The sequence below is a fragment of the Schistocerca nitens genome, chromosome 2 (genome assembly GCF_023898315.1).
Source record: "Schistocerca nitens isolate TAMUIC-IGC-003100 chromosome 2, iqSchNite1.1, whole genome shotgun sequence".
Lineage (NCBI taxonomy): Eukaryota > Metazoa > Arthropoda > Insecta > Orthoptera > Acrididae > Schistocerca > Schistocerca nitens.
Genome location: NC_064615.1, coordinates 196,659,921 through 196,681,682, shown reverse-complemented (window position 1 = coordinate 196,681,682; position 21,762 = coordinate 196,659,921). Strand labels below are relative to the sequence as shown.

Here is a 21,762-nt window from a genome sequence, read left to right as displayed (position 1 = left end):
TGTCAATGTTAACAGCACACTAGGAATTCTTTACTATAATAAATACGTAATTTATATTACTCCCTCTGCTTGGTTCCCAGACACACATACGAGCATAAAAGTAATTGGTATATCACGAGAAAGTGCATAAGGAAATAGTAACTTCACCCAGATGAGGCACAGATTACCAAGAAGAAAGAAAAGTCACAAATAACTAAATGTAAAGTATTGGGGAATAACGTATGTTCATGGTATGCTCAGTCCTGCTGTCCTCTTGAAATTCTCAGTAAAGTTGTTCCTTATTGACTTTCATGCTCTAATGTAACCTGTTCCAGTACTTCCCCACAGGTCACGGGTGCCCTTCAGTTCACCCATGGGCAGGCACAGATAGTATAGGCTATGTGCCTGGTGGACCTATTACACAAGCTTTGCCTGCCAGGGCAGTAGGATCATGTGGCTATGGCCCAGCTTCCGGATAGCCCTTGCATCGTCTGTTTGCTGACCCATGCCCACCTGTGCTAAAGAGTACATGGCTGCCCACAGGCAGGCACTCGAATTGGAACAGCATACTTGAATTGTATGAATGAGAGCTTCAGACATAAATGTCTCAACTCAAAATTCCCAGAAAAATTATATCACAGATCAAAACAAAACATTGCTGAAGTGTGTAAATGAATGCATTACATACAGTGGCATCTTAAACAAGAAAAACTTACGCCATGGCTGCATTTTGTATTATGTGGATTCTATTTCTGTTGTAGCTAATAAGTGGAATGTAGAGTATTGTTGGTAATACATGCAGTCTCTCTAAGTATCATTTGTAATACTGTCGTTATGTACTAAAAATTCATCATCTGCTCCAGGATGTTTTGAGTGTGGCTTTCTCTGCTGACAACAGACAGATAGTATCTGGTAGTCGTGACCGCAGTATAAAGCTATGGAATACTCTGGCACAGTGCAAATACACAATGAAGGTAAGACACACTCTTCAGTGTTGTATATTTATACTCTGTTCATTGAAACTTACTATTGTTATTGTTTGGGTTTAGAGTCTGCAACAGCATTCTCATTCATGGTCATTGATAAATGTAGAGAAAGCTTTTATGTCAATTACGTAACAAAATCATATTGATTGATGAGAACAATACTAATAATAAGTGGCATGGCTAGCAAAAAGTAAACAAGAGAAGTTGCAAAAATATATTAAGGGATCCAAAATTAGAAATACTTGTTTCTTCACCGTGAAGGGGAGCCCCCCAGTGCCCACCTTCATCCCCACTAGAAACTCATGAGTGTCATAAACTGATGTCCCACATCATGAGCACAATGCATTAGTTAGTTTCCTTGCTGGAGAAGTAATCCATGCTCTATTTGGCAAGACCTAATCTGAAGGAATGTTAGTTGCAGTTCATATCACTTCCATGGTTCAAAGGGACTCTCATGGCCCATGGATTTAGCTTCACTGATCACAACTTCTTGTACCTCAGTTCAGCTACTTATTCTGCTAAGACGATAGATTCAAGGACCAAATGCAAAAATGTAGTTTTATTATCTTATTGCTGAGTGTTTGTGTGGTGCCAGCAGTCATATGCAGGTGTGTGATTGCCTTCCTCTCCACAGTAATCATTATGCTGTTCCTCATTCTAAGTCACATACATGCATTTTACCGTGCTATTTTAACTCTTCGTGTAATTTATATATTTAACTTCTAAAATACGTAATAAAGCACTTGTTGGAGTGCTAATAAACACTTTGACTATCTCCCTCTGTAAAAATTCTGTTTCAGGATGATGGTGGACACACAGACTGGGTCTCTTGTGTTCGCTTTTCGCCTAATGTGCAGAACCCAATTATTGTCTCTGGTGGTTGGGATAAGAGAGTAAAGGTAGGCTGCATATTGCAGTGTTTAGAGCTCTCTCTCTCTCTCTCTCTCTCTCTCTCTCTCTCTCTCTCTCTCTCTCTCTAACTTTATTCACAAACAAAATTTATCTAATAATGAGACTCAAATTAAATCCGTTTTTTCTTGTGCATTGTCTTGTGTTGCTGACTTTGTTAGCCTGCACATACTACATGTGTCCTGTTCACTAGTTATGGAAAGAAGTGCCTATTTGTGGTTTAGTTGGTGGTTTGATTGTGCAAGAAGTCTGAATCTGTTGTTGTTTTGTGTATTTCACGTACCTCTAGTCTGTGTCCTCTCATTTCCATCCCTAAGATTTAAGTTCTGATTTATTCAAATTGTCTGCACCACATAATGTTCACAATTTACATTTATTTTAATATACTTTTGAATGAAGTTATTCTGCTTTAGACTGTTAAAATATTATTTATTGTGATAGCAATGTCAGCACATGGTCATTGTCAAGCATTGTGGGATGTTGTAACCTACTCGATAAGATAAAGCTCAGCAGTATAAAAGAAAATGCATGTGGTGCTGTAAATTTATTTTGTGTTCTGTACATCCTGCCAGCACATGTTAGAAAGCTGGTGAAATAACAGCAGATATGATACACTAAAATCAAAATTTCATTTAGCAGGTGTGGTAGATCAGCATGTCTACAGTTCATGAAAATGAACAAGTGGTCATGAAAGTAGTGAAAAGGTAAAGGTAATGAAATTAAGTGGATGGTCACAAATTTTGTTTTGTATGTCAGTCAGGTGAGGACTAGAAGGGAATAGTGAGTTACAGCTACCCCCAAAAATGTTGTAATCAGCAGGCCATTCAATTAAAAAAATTATATAGAAGATTCACCAAATCACTTAAGTCTTCGTTATGAGTAGGGGGCTTAGGTGTCCATATGTGCAAGCCATGTTAGCAATGCCTCTGCTACTGCAGGTTTGCAAACTTGAGGGGAAATTGAGAAATTTAGATGTGTGGCTTCGTTGAGCTATATGTGGTGTATACACCTGTGGGAATGACGTGTAAGTTGTAGCTCTTTCCAAGACAGTGTTGCCATCTCGTGTTGCTGGATGATTATCAGTTAGAACAGCTGTTTCTTTAATTCTGTCCACTCTCACTTCTGTTTAAATATCTTTAATCTGCATCTTTTTTTGAAAGGCATTTCCTTAAAAGTTTCTAATAATTAAAATAAAACCATTGTAATGTTTATCTTATTTTCAAGATGTTACAGATGTACAAACTAAAATAGATTTCTAGCTAGCCAAAACTTTTCGTGCCCCATATGACTAATACTCGTGGATTGTAATTTGGCATCTGTCGAGTATTTTGTGCAAATGTGACTTTCCATTATTGCTAGCAGCATTTCATGTGTAAAAATACATAAAAAAGGAGAGAGATTCAGATTTGGTTCATTCGTTAGTTTCAAGGCAACAAAACAAGTTGTTTTGCTGTAACAAAAACAGTGCAGCACTCTAAAGTTTCTTCTGCACAGAATTTGAACGGCAGTAATGAATTACAATCACCTGTTCGTGCTATAACCTCCAGAACTTCAGTTGAAGAGTGTTCCAAAACAAATTCACTGAAACATTTTTTTAGTTATTGATGAGATAGTAAAATCTGAAATTAAATGGGCTGTGAATAGTCATGTCTCATTCTTCAGTAAGAAGTGCTGGAAACAACAGACATACTCCAAATTATGTTTCCTGACAACATGGCTGCCAAAAAAGAAAACAGTTAAACCAGAGTAAGTTGTCATATATAATTACTTATAGAGTTGGCCCTCATTTCCAGAATCTCCTTGCTAATAAAGTCAGGGAAGTTCAATTCTTTTGTGTGTCATATAATGAGAGTTTAAACAAAGTTGTCCAAAAAGGTACAGATTGATTTGGTGGTCCGTTTCTGGGCTGAACAAAATCAGTCTGTATCTACAACATCTTGAACATCTACATTTTTTAATTCTGCCACATCTTCTGATTTACAGTAAAGTTTCCTGGAGGTTCTGAATGGTTTGAATTTATCTGTGAACGTAATTCAAATTCCAATGGATGTGCCAAATGTGAACTTGGAAGTGCATGGTTTGCAAGCATTTATCATCAGTGAAGAAAATGATCAACCACAAATGTTTCAGTGTGGCACTTGCTCACTTTATGTAGTGAATGGAGCTATGAAAACTGCCTATAATAAAAGTGGTTGGAATGTTCATGAATTTCTTAGAGGTTATCTAGTACTTTATGAAGGATTCTCCTCCAAATATCACTGTTCCGTAAAATGGGTTGGAAATATTGAAGTCGTGAAAAGAGCACTTGAAAGTACACCACATTTGAAAAATTATGTTGCTGAAGTACATAAAAGACCATCAGAAAGTAGAAACTTTGACCAAAGCATGTAGTTATAAAACAAGTCATCATGTAGATATTAGATTCAGTGCCACTGCTGCTAGTAAGAACTATACAGAAATATTTATCCTTATTTTCAGAAAATAGTGCACAGGTATTTTGCAAAGTCTGTACCTAAAAAATTACTGAGAAGAGGTCTTTAAATTAAAGATGCTCAAAGGTCGCTCATGTTTATCATTAAAAGTTACGCAGAGCTCCATTTTGAGAAATCCTCGAGTAACAATGGGTTGGAAGAATTTGTATCAAACATATGACTACTCCAATAGCTGACAAAGTGGTGAGAGAATATTTTAAATTTGTGAATATACTGAAAAACAAGTAAACAATTCAGTCTTATGAAGGATAAACGTGATCACCTTCCAGTAAATTTAGAATAGAATCTTTATTTGCCTTTCAGTACGTTTTCCATGCAATTGGCATCGTCAGTGTGTTCATACATTATTTTAAAATTACAGTAATTATAAGTAATATTGATAATACAACAATTATTCATTCACAATAGTAGTAATAATAATAATAATAATAATAATAATAATAATAATAATAATAATAATAATAATAATAATAATAATAATAATCCCCGTGGAGGCCCGGGAAAAGAATAGGCCTCCGGTATGTTCTGCCAGTCGTAAAAGGCGACGAAAAGAACAGACCACTAATAGGGCTAACCCCCCTTTTAGTGTGATTACTTGGTTCAGGACAGAACTAAAGAAGCCTCGGACAAGCGCCGTCATGGTCGGGGACGACGCTTGAACCCTATGCCCGCCCACAATGGTAACGACACTGCTAGCCAACTGGAAAATGATTTAAATCCAAATAGAGGTGTTTTGCAGGATATGCTTCCTGCAACCACCCTAGAAGGAAAACAAAGACAGAGGATGAGATGGTCAGATGAAGTTAATCGACACCTCATGTTCTGTTATTACCAAGCAACAAACCTAGGAACCAACACAACTGGATACAGATCACAAGTACACACAACATTTATTACCAGATACCCAGAATTAAAATTTTTAACAGAACAACGACTAGCTGATCAGATCTGTGTAATAATCAAAAATAACAGGATACCCCAGTCAGAATTAGAAAACATCAAACAACAAGTACAACAAATACTAGAACAAAATAATGTGCAATCAGAAGAAGAAGAAGAAAATACAGTAATGGACTCAAACATCCCAGAGCAAACAAACAAAGAACAACACACATCAATTAAACAATCAGAGGAAAACGACATCTTAAGACAGCCACCAGAACGAGCACAAATAGAACACGAAGTGACACACATGTTAGATATAGAAGAGAAATTTCAGCTGACATATATAGAATACAAAGACACAAATACAGACATTAGACCATTCTTGCATAGACCACCAAATAACCCACAAGTCGAAACAACAATAACAACTATCAACACAATCATACACAACAAAATAAATGAAAATACAACAATGGAAGAGTTACAACTACTGGTTTATGTAGGAGCACTCACTACACTAAATATACACACTAGGCAGAGATCAGAACCAACCAACACACAGAAGAAACCCACAAAACCAGCATGGCAACACAGGCTACAGATCAGAATAGAAAAACTGAGAAAAGACATCGGACAGCTAACACAATTTATAAGAAATGAAATATCAGACAAAAAACGAAAAAGGTTAGGTAAAATCTCACAACAAGAAGCAATGGAGCAATTAGATGAAAAGAAGCAGAAGTTACAAGCATTGGCCAAACGACTTAGAAGATACAAAAAAAGTGAAAATAGAAGGAAACAAAACCAAACATTCAACACAAACCAAAAGAAATTTTACCAGACAATAGATAACACACACATTAAAATAGACAATCCACCAAACATAACAGACATGGAACACTTCTGGAGCAACATATGGTCAAACCCGGTACAACATAACAGGCATGCACGGTGGATACAAGCAGAAACAGACTCATACAAGATGATACCACAAATGCCTGAAGTGATAATTTTGCAACATGAAGTCACCCGAGCAATTAATTCTACGCACAATTGGAAAGCCCCTGGAAATGATAAAATAGCAAATTTCTGGCTAAAGAAGTTCACCTCAACACATTCACATCTAACTAAATTATTTAACAGTTACATTGCAGACCCATACACATTCCCTGATACACTTACACATGGAATAACCTATCTGAAACCTAAAGATCAAGCAGACACAGCAAACCCAGCTAAATATCGCCCCATAACATGCCTACCAACAATCTACAAAATATTAACTTCAGTCATTACACAGAAATTAATGACACATACAACGCAGAACAAAATTATAAATGAAGAACAAAAAGGCTGTTGCAAAGGAGCACGAGGATGTAAAGAGCAACTGATAATAGATGCAGAGGTGACATATCAAGCTAAAACTAAACAAAGGTCACTACACTACGCATACATTGATTACCAAAAAGCTTTTGATAGTGTACCCCACTCATGGTTACTACAGATATTGGAAATATACAAAGTAGATCCTAAATTGATGCAGTTCCTAAACATAGTTATGAAAAACTGGAAAACCACACTTAATATCCAAACAAACTCTAATAATATCACATCACAGCCAATACAGATTAAGCGTGGAATATACCAAGGAGACTCATTAAGTCCTTTCTGGTTCTGCCTTGCTCTGAACCCACTATCCAACATGCTAAACAATACAAATTATGGATACAATATTACTGGAACATACCCACACAAAATCACACATTTGCTATACATGGATGATCTAAAACTACTGGCAGCAACCAATCAACAACTCAACCAATTACTAAAGATAACAGAAGGATTCAGCAATGATATAAGTATGGCTTTTGGAACAGACAAATGTAAGAAAAATAGCATAGTCAAGGGAAAACACACTAAACAAGAAGATTACATATTGGATAACCACAGCGACTGCATAGAAGCGATGGAAGAAACGGATGCCTATAAATATCTAGGATACAGGCAAAAAATAGGAATAGATAATACAAATATTAAAGAAGAACTAAAAGAAAAATATAGACAAAGACTAACAAAAATACTGAAAACAGAACTGACAGCAAGAAACAAGACAAAAGCTATAAATACTTATGCCATACCAATATTGACCTACTCATTTGGAGTAGTGAAATGGAGTAACACAGACCTAGAAGCACTCAATACACTTACACGATCACAATGCCACAAATATAGAATACATCACATACATTCAGCAACAGAAAGATTCACATTAAGCAGAAAGGAAGGAGGAAGGGGATTTATCGACATAAAAAACCTACATTATGGACAGGTAGACAATTTAAGAAAATTCTTTCTAGAACGAGCAGAAACTAGCAAAATACACAAGGCAATCACTCATATAAATACATCGGCTACACCACTGCAATTTCATAACCACTTCTACAACCCTTTAGATCACATAACATCAACAGATACGAAGAAAGCAAATTGGAAAAAGAAAACACTTCATGGCAAGCACCCATATCATCTAACACAGCCACACATCGATCAAGACGCATCCAACACATGGCTAAGAAAAGGCAATATATACAGTGAGACAGAAGGATTCATGATTGCAATACAGGATCAAACAATAAACACCAGGTATTTCAGCAAGCATATTATTAAAGATCCCAATACCACAACAGATAAATGCAGACTTTGTAAACAACAAATAGAAACAGTAGATCACATCACAAGCGGATGTACAATACTAGCAAATACAGAATACCCCAGAAGACATGACAATGTCGCAAAAATAATACATCAACAGCTTGCCTTACAACATAAACTTATAAAACAACACGTTCCTACATACAAGTATGCACCACAAAATGTACTGGAGAATGATGAATACAAATTATACTGGAACAGAACCATTATAACAGATAAAACAACGCCACATAACAAACCTGACATCATACTCACCAATAAAAAGAAGAAATTAACACAACTAATCGAAATATCCATACCCAATACAACAAATATACAAAAGAAAACAGGAGAAAAAATTGAAAAATACATCCAACTGGCTGAGGAAGTCAAAGACATGTGGCATCAGGATAAAGTTGACATCATACCAATTATACTATCAACTACAGGAGTCATACCACACAATATCCACCAATACATCAATGCAATACAGCTACATCCAAACATATATATACAATTACAGAAATCCGTAATTATTGATACATGTTCAATTACCCGAAAGTTCCTAAATGCAATATAACATATACCGTACAGCAAAAAGGAAGTGACGCTTGATAAAGGTCCGCGTCACTCCATTCCTCACCAGACTTAACGTCTGAGAAAGTAAAGATAATAATAATAATAATAATAATAATAATAATAATAATAATGATGATGATGATGATGATGATGATGATGATGATGACGGTTAAATACACAATAGTATCAAGATATATTTATGATACATCTTACGTATCCATGTAAAAAGCCATTGTTGGTATGTTACCGTCACAAACATATAGGTACAATTCATATGGCATTTTTTTTTTTTTTTTTTTTTTTTTTTTTATCATATCTCTTTTGTGTCATTGTTTAGAAACTCAAGTGAGTACAATGGCATACATTTGAGCCACACTTCTATTGTTTGCTTAAAGTTATTCATCGGTAGTTCGCTCACAGCCTTTGAGAGTTTGTTATAAAATTTCAAGCTAAGGTGTTTATGGCTCTTTTGCGTTAATGTCAGCCTTGTGTATGGTAGGTCTATGTTACTATTATTTTGAGTATTATGAACATGCACTTCAGATCTTAAAGTTCTTTACGTTCTCTTTAGCATACATTAAACAATTATGAATGTATATGCTAGGTAGTGTCATTATCTTTAGTTCTTTAAAATGATTTTTGCAACTTTGTCTTGGTGCTAGTCCTAAAATGCACCTAACTGCTTTCTTCTGCCACTTGAAGATGGTACTTGAACCCACCGAGTTACCCCAAAGAAGTACCCCATATTGCAGTTGTGAATTAAGAAAAAAAAGTATGTGGAGATCAGCAGATTTTTACTGATAACGTGTCTCAGCCTGTGTAATAGAGAGTTCGAGCAAGTTTACCACATAGATAATTCGTGTGTGTGTCCCATGTAAGTTTTTGATCTATATGTAAACCTAGTAACTTGACCTTTTTTTGTATTCTGTTTAATTGGTTTCAGGGTGAAGTAAATTTCTTCAGTTTTCGATTTGTTTATTGATAAAATGTTGGCTCTGCAACAGTCACTGCTCATTTCAGTTACTACTTCGTTGTATTCTATGACATCTTGCAGATTTTCTCCATCTGTTATTAGTGTCATATCATCAGCATACAGTACATTGTTGCATGGCATATAATTTGAGAAGTCATTGATATAAACAATGAACAGGAAAGGGCCAAGCACTGAGCCTTGTGGAATTCCTCTCTTTACTTTAATGGGTGTTGACTTTTGATGGTTTGTTTTTACTAATTGTACCCTATTGCTTAAGTATGATTGAAAACATTGTAATGGTTTATCTATAATACCATGATGTTCCAGTTTTTTTATCATTATTTCATGTGTGACTGAGTCGAAGGCTTTTGTTAAATCTTAACAGTATAGCACGAGTGAGTTTCTTGTTATCATATCCTTCATATATATTACTAAGGAGGCATTAAACTGCTTTGGTTGTCGATAATTCAGATCGAAAGCCAAACTGGTTATTACTCAGTAATTTATTACTTTCAAAATAATTGTAAATTTGGATACATATGCAGTTTTCTATTACTTTTGATATAATGGGAACTATTGATATAGGTCTATAATTGTTTGGCATTTTTCTGTCACCTTTCTTATAGATTGGGAGTGTAACTGTCAGTTTCAGACATCCAGGGAATACTCCTCCTCCAAGTATGCGATTCGTCAAATATGTTAGTGGCATTAAGATTACAGTGGCTGTGTGTTTAACAATACTCTTACTAAGCCCGTAATAGTCCTCTGTTTTTGAGTTTTTAAGTTTCTTTATAGATTTGATAATGTGGCCGGAGATGATTTTTGAGCAAGAGAATTTCTTGGTTGCTAGTGCTTGTTGTTTAAGAAGGGTTACAGCAGCTGAAATATTATCAGAATTATTTTTACCAAAAGAAGAAGAAGAAGAAGAAGTAGAGCTGGCACAATTTTAAAATATTCGTTAAGGATGTTGCAGTCTGAAGGCACTGTGGCTTCCTGTTCTCATATTGATTTCACTTTTTATTATATTCCAAGCTGCTTGACAGGCATTTTTTGAGCCTGCAATATATTCATCATTTACTTTACATTTAGCTGATTTTATTTCATATTTGTACAACTTCTTAAGGGTCACATAGTGTTTCCTGGCTTCCTCATTTTTATCACTATTGTTTTTTAGAAGAAGTAGCAGTGTCCTCATTTGCTTGAGCTCTGGAGTGTACCACTTGTTAGTCCTGAGGTTTTTTCTGTTGTTAGGGGTGCATCTTTTTGTGATAAGTGGACAGTGACTATCTACTGCATTTTTAATTTTATATATATATACTTACCAAACGAAAGCGCTGGCACGTCGATAGACACACAAGCAAACACACAAAATTCAAACTTTCGCAACAAACTGTTGCCTCATCAGGAAAGAGGGGAAGGAGAGGGAACGACGAAAGGATGTGGGTTTTAAGGGAGAGGGTAAGGAGTCATTCCAATCCCGGGAGCGGAAAGACTTACTTAGGGGGGGAAAAAAGGACGGGTATACGCTCGCTCGCGCGCGCGCCTGCCGCGCACACACACACACATCCATCCACACATATACAGACACAAGCAGACATTTAAAGACAAAGAGTTTGGGCAGAGATGTCAGTCGAGGCAGAAGTGAAGAGGCAAAGATGATGTTGAATGACAGGTGAGGTATGAGTGGCGGCAACTTGAAATAAGCGGAGATTGAGGCCTGGTGGGTAACGGGAAGAGAGGATATATTGAAGAGCAAGTTCCCATCTCCAGAGTTCGGATAGGTTGGTGTTGGTGGGAAGTATTCAGATAACCCGGACGGTGTAACACTGTGCCAAGATGTGCTGGCCGTGCACCAAGGCATGTTTAGCCACAGGGTGATCCTCATTACCAACAAACACTGTCTGCCTGTGTCCAGTCATGTGAATGGACAGTTTGTTGCTGGTCATTCCCACATAGAATGCATCACAGTGTAGGCAGGTCAGTTGGTAAATCACGTGGGTGCTTTCACATGTGGCTCTGCCTTTGATGGTGTACACCTTCCGGGTTACAGGACTGGAGTAGGTGGTGGTGGTGGGAGGGTGCATGGGACAGGTTTTACACCTGGGGTAGTTAAAAGGTTAGGAGCCAGAGGGTAGGGAAGGAGGTTTGGGGATTTCATAGGGATGAACTAACAGGTTACGAAGGTTAGGTGGACGGCGGAAAGACACTCTTGGTGGAGTGGGGAGGATTTCATGAAAGATGGATCTCATTTCAGGGCGGGATTTGAGGAAGTCGTATCCCTGCTGGAGAGCCACATTCAGTCTGGTCCAGTCCCGGAAAGTATCCTGTCACAAGTGGGGCACTTTTGTGGTTCTTCTGTGGGTGATTCTGGGTTCGAGGGGATGAGGAAGTGGCTCTGGTTATTTGCTTCTGTACCAGGTCGGGAGGGTAGTTGCGAGATGCGAAAGCTGTTGTCAGGTTGTTGGTGTAATGGTTCAGGGATTCTGGACTGGAGCAGATTCGTTTGCCACGAAGACCTAGGCTGTAGGGAAGGGACCGTTTGATGTGGTATGGGTGGCAGCTGTCATAATGCAGGTACTGTTGCTTGTTGGTGGGTTTGATGTGGACGGACGTGTGAAACTGGCCATTGGACAGGTGGAGGTCAACGTCAAGGGAAGTGGCATGGAATTTGGAGTAGGACCAGGTGAATCTGATGGAACCAAAGGAGTTGAGGTTGGAGAGGAAATTCTGAAGTTCTTCTTCACTGTGAGTCCAGATCATGAAGATGTCATCAATAAATCTGTACCAAACTTTGGGTTGGCAGGCCTGGGTAACCAAGAAGGCTTCCTCTAAGCGACCCATGAATAGGTTGGCATACGAGGGGGCCATCCTGGTACCCATGGCTGTTCCCTTTAATTGTTGGTATGTCTGGCCTTCAAAAGTGAAGAAGTTGTGGGTCAGGATGAAGCTGGCTAAGGTGATGAGGAAAGAGGTTTTCGGTAGGGTGGCAGGTGATCGGCGTGAAAGGAAGTGCTCCATCGCAGCGAGGCCCTGGACGTGCAGAATATTTGTGTATAAGGAAGTGGCATCAATGGTTACAAGGATGGTTTCCGGGGGTAACAGATTGGGTAAGGATTCCAGGCGTTAGAGAAAGTGGTTGGTGTCTTTGATGAAGGATGGGAGACTGCATGTAATGGGTTGAAGGTGTTGATCTACGTAGGCAGAGATCCGTTCTGTGGGGGCTTGGTAACCAGCTACAGTGGGGCGGCCGGGATGATTGGGTTTGTGGATTTTAGGTAGAAGGTAGGGGTGCGGGGTGTCGGTGGGGTCAGGAGGTTGATGGAGTCAGGTGAAAGGTTTTGCAGGGGGCCTAAGGTTCTGAGGATTCCTTGAAGCTCCGCCTGGACATCGGGAATGGGGTTACCTTGGCAAACTTTGTATGTGGTGTTGTCTGAAAGCTGACGCAGTCCCTCAGCCACATACTCCCGACGATAAAGTACCACGGTTGTGGAACCCTTGTCCGCCGGAAGAATGACGATGGACCGGTCAGCCTTCAGATCACGGATAGCCTGGGCTTCAGCAGTGGTGATGTTGGGAGTAGGATTAAGGTTTTTTAAGAAGGATTGAGATGCAAGGCTGGAAGTCAGAAATTCCTGGAAGGTTTGGAGAGGGTGATTTTGAGGAAGAGGAGGTGGGTCCCGCTGCGACGGGGGACGGAACTGTTCCAGGCAGGGTTCAATTTGGATGGTGTCTTGGGGAGTTGGATCATTAGGAGTAGGATTAGGATCATTTTTCTTCGTGGCAAAGTGATATTTCCAGCAGAGAGTACGAGTGTAGGACAGTAAATCTTTGGCAAGGGCTGTTTGGTTGAATCACCCACGTGGAATGTTTCCCTCTAAACATACACACAAAATTCAAGCTTTCGCAACAAACTGTTGCCTCATCAGGAAAGAGGGAAGGAGAGGGAAAGACGAAAGGATGTGGGTTTTAAGGGAGAGGGTAAGGAGTCATTCCAATCCCGGGAGCGGAAAGACTTACCTTAGGGGGAAAAAAGGACGGGTATACACTCGCGCGCGCACACACACACATATCCATCCACACATATACAGACACAAGCAGACATATTATGTCCTCTTTCCTGATGAGGCAACAGTTTGTTGCGAAAGCTTGAATTTTGTGTGTATGTTTGTGTTTTTTTGTGTGTCTTGTCGACCTGCCAGCACTTTCATTTGGTAAGTCACATCATCTTTGTCCGTCAAGAGTTTTTATATTGTGTAGTGTATTTGACCAATCTACCACCTTCATGTTTCAATTGTACAATATTGCCCTCTTTTAGTGTTCTGAAAGTGACTGTTCATTTCTCTCTGGGTTCATACTGCCTATTCTGACCCATTTCCTGTCATGATCAAATAACTCTAACTTAATCACATCATGCTTTAGTTGATCCTGATTTACGTTAATAATTACATTGTCAAGGCATGCATCTAGTTTAGTAGGTTTTTCATTTATACAGTAGTAGTTTAGTGCCTTTAGACTGTTAACGATGTCATTTACATTTTTTCTACTTTCCCTTATATCTATATTGAAGTCACCTGAAATAAAAATTTTGTGTTTAGTGAATAATTTGATTAGTGAATTTAGTTTATCTATAAGAACTTCCTCATCACAGGCTGGTGTACGGTACACAGAAGCAATGATAATTTTTTGGGCATGCAATACTATGGCTGCTACTTCAAATACACCTTCAGTGCAGTGTTTGTGTAGGTCTATCACTGAATGCTGCAGATTTAAGTTTCCTTTGATGTAGATTGCAGCTCCACCATGTGCAATATTTGTTCTACAATATTTTGTGGCTAATACGTAGCCATAAGGTACACACAAGTCTATTAAAAATCGTGCAACCAATACTCATTAATACACAGTATGCTACACTACAGTTAATTCTGTCTGCCAAGTACTGTAACTCATTAACCTCATGTCTTAGGGATTGTACATTAACATGAAATAATATTAAATCGTTTTTGTTACTGTGAGGAATACTTCTTGCTTTTTCTGTTGCATTATCTTTACTGCCCCTTGCAAACTGTTGTGACCAAATCCAACTTGTGGTAGATTTGGTCACTACTGGGAGTTTCCCTGTACCATATCTTTGAACTGAAGCCTATAAATTGTTTTATTAGCAGAGCTTAATTTTACTCTTACGATCCCAAGTATTTTTTTGGTTAGAAGTGACTTTCCTAAACCATTTAGATGCTGACCATGGCTTGTATGACAAGCTCTGTTACAGTGACAAGGTTTGCTAAGGGGCACAATTGTAGTGCGGCAGCAGTCTGAAATATCATTCATGTCAGTCACTGTTAAATTTTTGAAATGTTTACATACTGAATTATAGAGGTTATTTGCTTTTTTAATTTCATTGTTCGCACATGATTGTTCTATTAGATCATAATGGTTAGGTATTTTAGCCACTATTACATTGGTATGTGTTAGCATACCCAGGGACTCTCGGTGCTTTTGTTGCTGCAACTGTTTAACTGTGATACACATCATTAGCACCTCCTATAATTACTGCATAGTTGTTTGATGATAGATTCGTGCATTATTCTTAAACACTGTCAACAACTTGGCTTAATCTTGCATTAGGTTTTACTAGTCCCTGATTTTTGAACCTTCCTGCTGCATCATCTGTTTTCAGTTTTATAGCTAACCCTCCACCGAAACTGTCTGAGAAAACTTTTAGGTTATTATATTGTTTATTTTTTCATAGTACCTTTGTGTTCGTTTGAGATTGTTTTATCACAGTTTTGTTTGGGGTATGTCTTCTTCGGACTGTCACTTGATGATCACTGTCATTGTTTACATGAGTTAGAGCTGAGTATCTATTCTCATGCTCAGGGATTGTACAAAGATTAAGATAACTATTCACTTTTGTGTTGTTTGTTACCTTGCGAGGTGCTAGAGGCATAATCCATACTATACTGCTTTTCTGAAAATGTTTGCCCTGTGGACTGGGATGATGTTTCGTTATTTAGTGTGTTCATTGTTATTGTAAATTCTCTATGGTAAACTTCTGTTGCCTTATAGCATTCGATCTTGTCCTACATTCCTCACATTTCCAATTTATCAACAATTTCATGGCTTCTATAAGGGATGGATCAACTTTTCCCCATCTAAAGTGAAATAGTAGACAGCATTCGTTGCACTTCACACCACATTTCACATTTTTCATGCATCTATTACAACGAGATGAAATTTCCTCACTTGAAACTTGGGTGCTAGGATCCAGTCTTCTATCAGTGAGAGTTGTACTAAGATTTTCTGTTATCATATATGAAAGTTTGTCACATTTGTATTTTAATTTATGTATTTCTTCTATTAACGCCGTAACAATTTCATTTTTACAGTCCTTTTTAAGTTTACTATTCATTCATTTTGATCACATTTTATACATAACCATATTTTCTGTTTTGAAGTCACATTTGCACACTGAAAATGAAATACTGTTTTACATTTCATACATGTGATTCCTTTGCAAGCTCGCTTTTCACAGTAGCAATAACCGGAATCGGGAAATATGTTCATATCACTGTTGTAGGACGTGGTTGCTATGCAGGCAATGTCTTTATAACGTTTTTCTATGTCCTTAGTCTTTATTACAGTAAACACTGAATTGCTTGCACTTATCACACATTTTCTAGGTTTGCTGATAGGAATATCACACTCGTGATGTACTTTGGCCGCCATCTTTTACTTCAAAGTGCGGACCATGACTTCATAAAGTTGGTGTAGAAGCTGGTTTGCATGTTGTGTGTGTGTGTGTGTGTGTGTGTGTGTGTGTGTGTGTGTGTGTGTGTGTGTGTGTGTGGTTTGAGGTTTTCAGGCGCTAAACAGCGTGGTCATGCATGTTTCATGGAAACACTGCAGTTGAAAGAAGCTTTTATGTTAACAAAGATGTTTTAGTTGAAAACTTAGAAGAAGATAAAATTGTTAGAAGGGTTTACAATGCAATACAGTCATTAGGTGGTTTACTTGATAGTGAGAAACAACTGAATGTAGCCCCCCAGGGGGTCCACAACTCTTTTGTGGATACGTGCGTAGCGAGCATGGAACTCAGAGCTAATGTGGTCCTCCCTTTCCGGGCTGCATACCTTACTTTTCCGCATCCTTCCCTATCCCCCATCTTCGCGCCCCCCCCCCCCCTTCCCCTCGGGCTCTTTCCTTCCCTTTATCCCCCTCTGGGAGTATGTTTTGTGCCTACGTCCGGAGACACACTCGAAAATGTAATGCATCCTTCACTTTCTCTGCGTGCACGTCTTCATCCTTCCTTTGTCCTTCTCTTTTCCTTACCTCTTCTCTTTATCCCTTTCTCCGCTGCGGCATTTGAAACCTCTCTTCTTTCCCTTCCCTTTCTTTGTTTTTCCCTTTCTCTTTTTTCCTCCCTGTGCGTGTCTGAAGGCCGACCCACCATTTTCATGCGTAGCTGGTGACGGGGTAACGCGTAATTCCTCGCGCCAGGTAGACAAGTAAGACACGTACGTACCCCCTGGTAACGGCCAGGCCCAGGGAGGAGTGATTACCCGAGCTGATACCTTCCGAAAGTACCGATTGGTCCCTCCGTCTGTTTCTCGGGAGGTGTGACCTGAGGTGTGAACAATCACCTAAGGCGGGAGTGCCCTCAGAGTGGGCCCCCACAAGGGAGGAGCGCGCCATCGGAGACGCCGGTAATCATGGGGGATTCTTCCGCAATGGTTTCCTCATCTTCCACTATGTCTGCTCACAAGCGTAAGTTCACTGAGTCTCAGCCACAGACAGTTCTTCCATCATTGCCACAGTTCCTTGTTGTTTCTCGGTCTGACGAAGGTCACAACTTCTCCACGGTCAACCCTTTCATTATTCAGAAAGGTGTAGACGCAATTGCAGGTCCTGTAAAGTCTTGTTCCCGTTTACGAAATGGCACCTTGTTGTTAGAAACAGTCAGTGCCCTCCAGGCACAAAAATTGCTGCGTACTTCACTGCTGCACACCTTCCCTGTCCGGGTGGAAGTGCACCGCACTTTAAATTCCTCACGCGGAGTTGTTTATACACGCTCCCTCGACGGATTGTCCGACGAGGAAATTCGAAACTACCTGTCTGACCAGGACGTAACGGCTGTTCATAGTCATGAAAAGGGTTGACACGAACATCGTTCCAACCCATACTGTCTTCTTGACATTTTACAGAGTTCAACTCCCATCGAAAATAAAAGCGGGCTATGAGATAATTTCCGTTCACCCCTACCTCCCAAACCCTACGTGTTGCTATCGGTGTCAGCGGTTCAATCATACCAGCCAGTCCTGTTCCAACCCGGCCAAATGAGTTATGTGTGGCAAGGATGCCCATGAGGGTGCTTGTCCACCTCCATCCCCTCGTTGCATCAACTGTGTGGGTGACCACGCTGCTTCCTCTCGAGATTGCCCCATTTTTTAAAGACAAAAAGCTCATTCAGGAAATCAGAGTGAAGGAAAAGGTGTCGACCTTTGCTGCTCGAAAATTATTCGCCAGTCGAAAGCCCACTGTGCCTCAGACAGGAAAATACAGCACTGTCCTTGCCTCTCCTCAGCCAAGAAAGGAGGTGGCCACTCAGACTTGTGATCTCACCTTTAGTGACACGGTCATCAGATCGGCCAGCGCAAAGATCGCCCATTCAACCTCCCCACTTTCACCTGCTCACTCTATGGCTCACCCTTCATCAGGTTGTGCTAAACCCCGATCCCTAAAGTCAGACACTCGGACTTCCAAAAAAGAGCATACTCGTGAAGATTTTTTACGTACCCCAACTTCACAACCGTCGGTTCCTCCTTCATCTAAACATCGTGTTTCCAAGAAGGCTAATAAGAAACCCAGTTCCTCTCCTCCTCCGCCATGGCGTGTCTCATCTACAGCACCACCTGGCGGTAACCGCCCTCGGCCGTCTTCTGTGTCGCCGAGGCGCACTGCTGGCGGCCGATCAACTGGCCGATCGCTGTTGGCAGGAGCTACTCCTGAACAACCTATGGATCAGGATCTCCTGCCTTCGGCTGAGTGCCGTTCCACGCTGTCGGCCGCAAGCTCTGAGCCGTCGTTGAGTTGACGGCAACCTTGGTCATATTCTTCCATTTTCTGTCCACCCTATGTCCATTATCCATTGGAATATCCGCGGCATTCGAGCCAATTGGGATGAATTGTCGATCCTCTTACGATCCTACTCGCCGACCATCTTCTGTCTTCAGGAAACAAAGCTGCGTCCCCACGACCGCTTTGTTTTCCTCCATTTTCAGTCAGTCCGATTTGATCTCCCCTCTGTTGAAGGCACTCCAGCACATGGAGGACTCATGATTCTTCTCCATAATACTCTCCATTATACTCTCCATTATCACCCAATCCCCTTAAACACTTCCTTCCAAGCAGTCGCTGTCAGTCTTTCCCTTTCTGGATACACCTTCTCTCTTTGTACTGTATACATTCCATCGTCCACACCAATGGCACGAGCTGATCTCCTTCATCTTCTTGGTCAGCTTCCACCCCCCTATTTGCTGGTTGGAGACTTAAATGCCCACCACCCGCTTTGGGGATCTCCACATCCTTGTCCGTGTGGCTCACTATTGCTAGACGTCTTCCACCAAGCGGATCTTGTTTGCCTCAACACTGGAGACCCTACATTTTTGTCCGCCTCCATGACAAATTTCTCTCATTTGAACCTTTTGGTCGGTACTGTTCCTCTAGCTCGGCACTTCGAATGGTTCGCCCTTGCTGATACACACTCGAGTGACCACTTTCCATGTGTCCTTCGATTGCAGCCACAACTGCCATATATGCGCCCGAGACGCTGGAAGTTCGCCCAAGCCGATTGGACACTTTTTTCGTCTCTAGCAACATTCGATGACCGTGACTTTCCTAGCGTCATGATGAGGTCACTCATATTACAGACGTTATTCTTACAGCTGCGGAACGTTCAATACCTCGCACCTCCAAATTGCCTCAGCGCCCCCCCCCCCCCCCCCCCCCCCCCAGTTCCTTGGTGGGACGAGGCATGCCGTGACGCAATACGTGAACGGCGACATGCTCTTCGCGTTTTCAGACACCATCCTACTTTGGCCAACTGTATCCGCTATAAGCAGTTCCATGCGCGGTGCCGTCGCGTCATCCGCGATAGCAAGAAGGCAAGCTGGGACTACTTTACTAGCTCATTTAACACCTTCACTCCCTCCTCGGAAGTTTGGAGTTGGATTAAACGGTTATCAGGCGTGCCTAGTTTCTCCCCGGTCTCTGGGCTCACTGTCGTGCATGATACATTAGTGGATCCCGTCGCAATTTCTAACTCATTGGGTCAACACTCTGCTGATATTTTGAGCTCTTCAAATTACCCGCCAGCGTTTCTCCCGAAGAAACTTGCCACGGAAGTGCGACCTCTTGCTTTCTCCTCTCAAAATCGCGAAAGCTACAATACTGTTTTCTCCATGCTGGAACTCCAACATGCACTCTCTTCTTCTCACTCCACCGCCCCAGGACCAGATGGTATCCACATCCAAATGTTGCTGCATTTATCATACCATAGTCTGCATTACCTCCTTCGCCTTTATAATCGAATTTGGACCAACAGTACTTTTACCAGATGATGGCGGGAAGCTATCGTCGTTCGTGTTCTGAAACATGGAAAGGACAAACATCTCCCCTCTAGCTATTGCCTCATTTCTCTCAAGAGTAGTGTATGTAAGGTTTTGGAGCGTATGGTGAATTGCTGTTTAGCTTGGTGGCTGTAGTCCCGCAGTCTTTTAACACCTGCCCATTGCAGTTTCCGAAAGTATCGTTCTGCAGTTGACCATCTTGTTGCTCTCTCCACTTATATCATGAACAATTTTCTCCGGAAACGCCAAACAGTAGCAATATTTTTTGATCTGGAGAGAGCATACGATACCTGTTGGAGGACAGGCATCCTCCGCACACTGTTCTCTTGGGGTTTTCGCGGTCGGTTGCCCCTTTTTCTTCGCGAATTTATGGCAGAGCGCACATTTAAAGTGCGGGTGAACACTACTCTCTCCCGTACTTTCTCCCAAGAAAACGGGGTACCCCAGGGCTCTGTGCTAAGTGTTGTACTGTTTGCCATAGCTATAAATCCAATTATGGATTGTCTCCTTCCTGATGCCTCGGGCTCCCTCTTTGTGGACGATTTTGCGATCTTCTACAGCTCTCAACGGACCAGCCTTCTTGAACGTCGTCTTCAAGGCTGTCTCGATCGCCTCCACTCTTGGAGCATCGAAACAGGCTTCCGCTTTTCTCCCAGCAAGACCGTTTGTTTTAATTTTTGGCGTCGTACGGAGTTTCTTCCACCTTCCTTACATCTAGGACCTGTCAGCCTTCCGTTTCCGTACGTCGCTAAATTCTTGAGTCTTATGTTTGACAGAAAACTGTGCTGGTCCTCACGTGTTTCCTATTTTTCGGCTCGCTGTCTGCGATCCCTCAACACCCTCCGTGTCCTGAATGGTACCTCCTGGGCAGCGGACCGAGTGGTCCTTCTCCGCCTCTATCGCGCCTTAGTGCGCTTGAAATTGGACTATGGAAGCATAGTCTACTCCTCTCCTCTGCTCGGCCGTCTATTCTTCGGCGTCTCGACTCTATCCACCACCGTGGATTACGTTTAGTGTCTGGAGCTTTTTACACCAGCCCTGTGGAAAGCCTTTATGCTGAGACTGCTGAACCTCCGCTGTCCAATTGGCGAGCTGTCCTTCTAAGTCGTTACGCTAGCTATTTGTCTTCCATGCCTGCTAATCCGGCCCATGACATTTTTTTCGATGCCTCCTTGGATTTAGGGTATGCCGGCCGCCCTTCCTCCCTACTACCACCGGGAGTCCACTTCCGTCAACTGCTCCATTCTCTTTCCTTCCGCTTTCCTAAAACTTTCTTGACAACTTGGGGTACAGCACCGCCTTGGCTCCGTCCCCGGACCTGCCTGCTCCGTGATCTTTGTCAGTTTCCCAAGGATGGTACCCCTTCACTTGTATATCGTCAGGCATTTTCTGCTCTATGCGCACAAATGAAGGATGCCACATTTATTTACACTGATGACTCAAAAACATTGTTTGGTGTAGGGAGTGCCTATATTGTTGGCGACACCCAAAATCGATTTCGGCTTCCCGACCAGTGTTCGGTTTATACTGCGGAGCTTTACGCTGTTCTCCAGGCTGTCCAATACATCCGTCGCCATCAGTGGATACAGTATGTTATCTGTTCAGATTCTCTCAGCTCTCTCCTCAGTCTCCAAGCTCTCTACCCT

The 21,762-nt window shown here is 41.0% G+C and overlaps 1 protein-coding gene across 1 annotated transcript in view; it reads left to right on the top strand.

Moving 5' to 3' along the window:
- Nucleotides 1-21,762, top strand: part of LOC126234320 (guanine nucleotide-binding protein subunit beta-2-like 1) — an 84,090-nt gene that overhangs the window by 28,134 nt on the left and 34,194 nt on the right. The window contains exons 3-4 of the mRNA XM_049943005.1: nucleotides 843-953; nucleotides 1,766-1,864. Of these exons, the coding sequence (XP_049798962.1) occupies nucleotides 843-953; nucleotides 1,766-1,864 (210 nt within the window). The remainder of the gene's footprint in view (nucleotides 1-842; nucleotides 954-1,765; nucleotides 1,865-21,762) is intronic.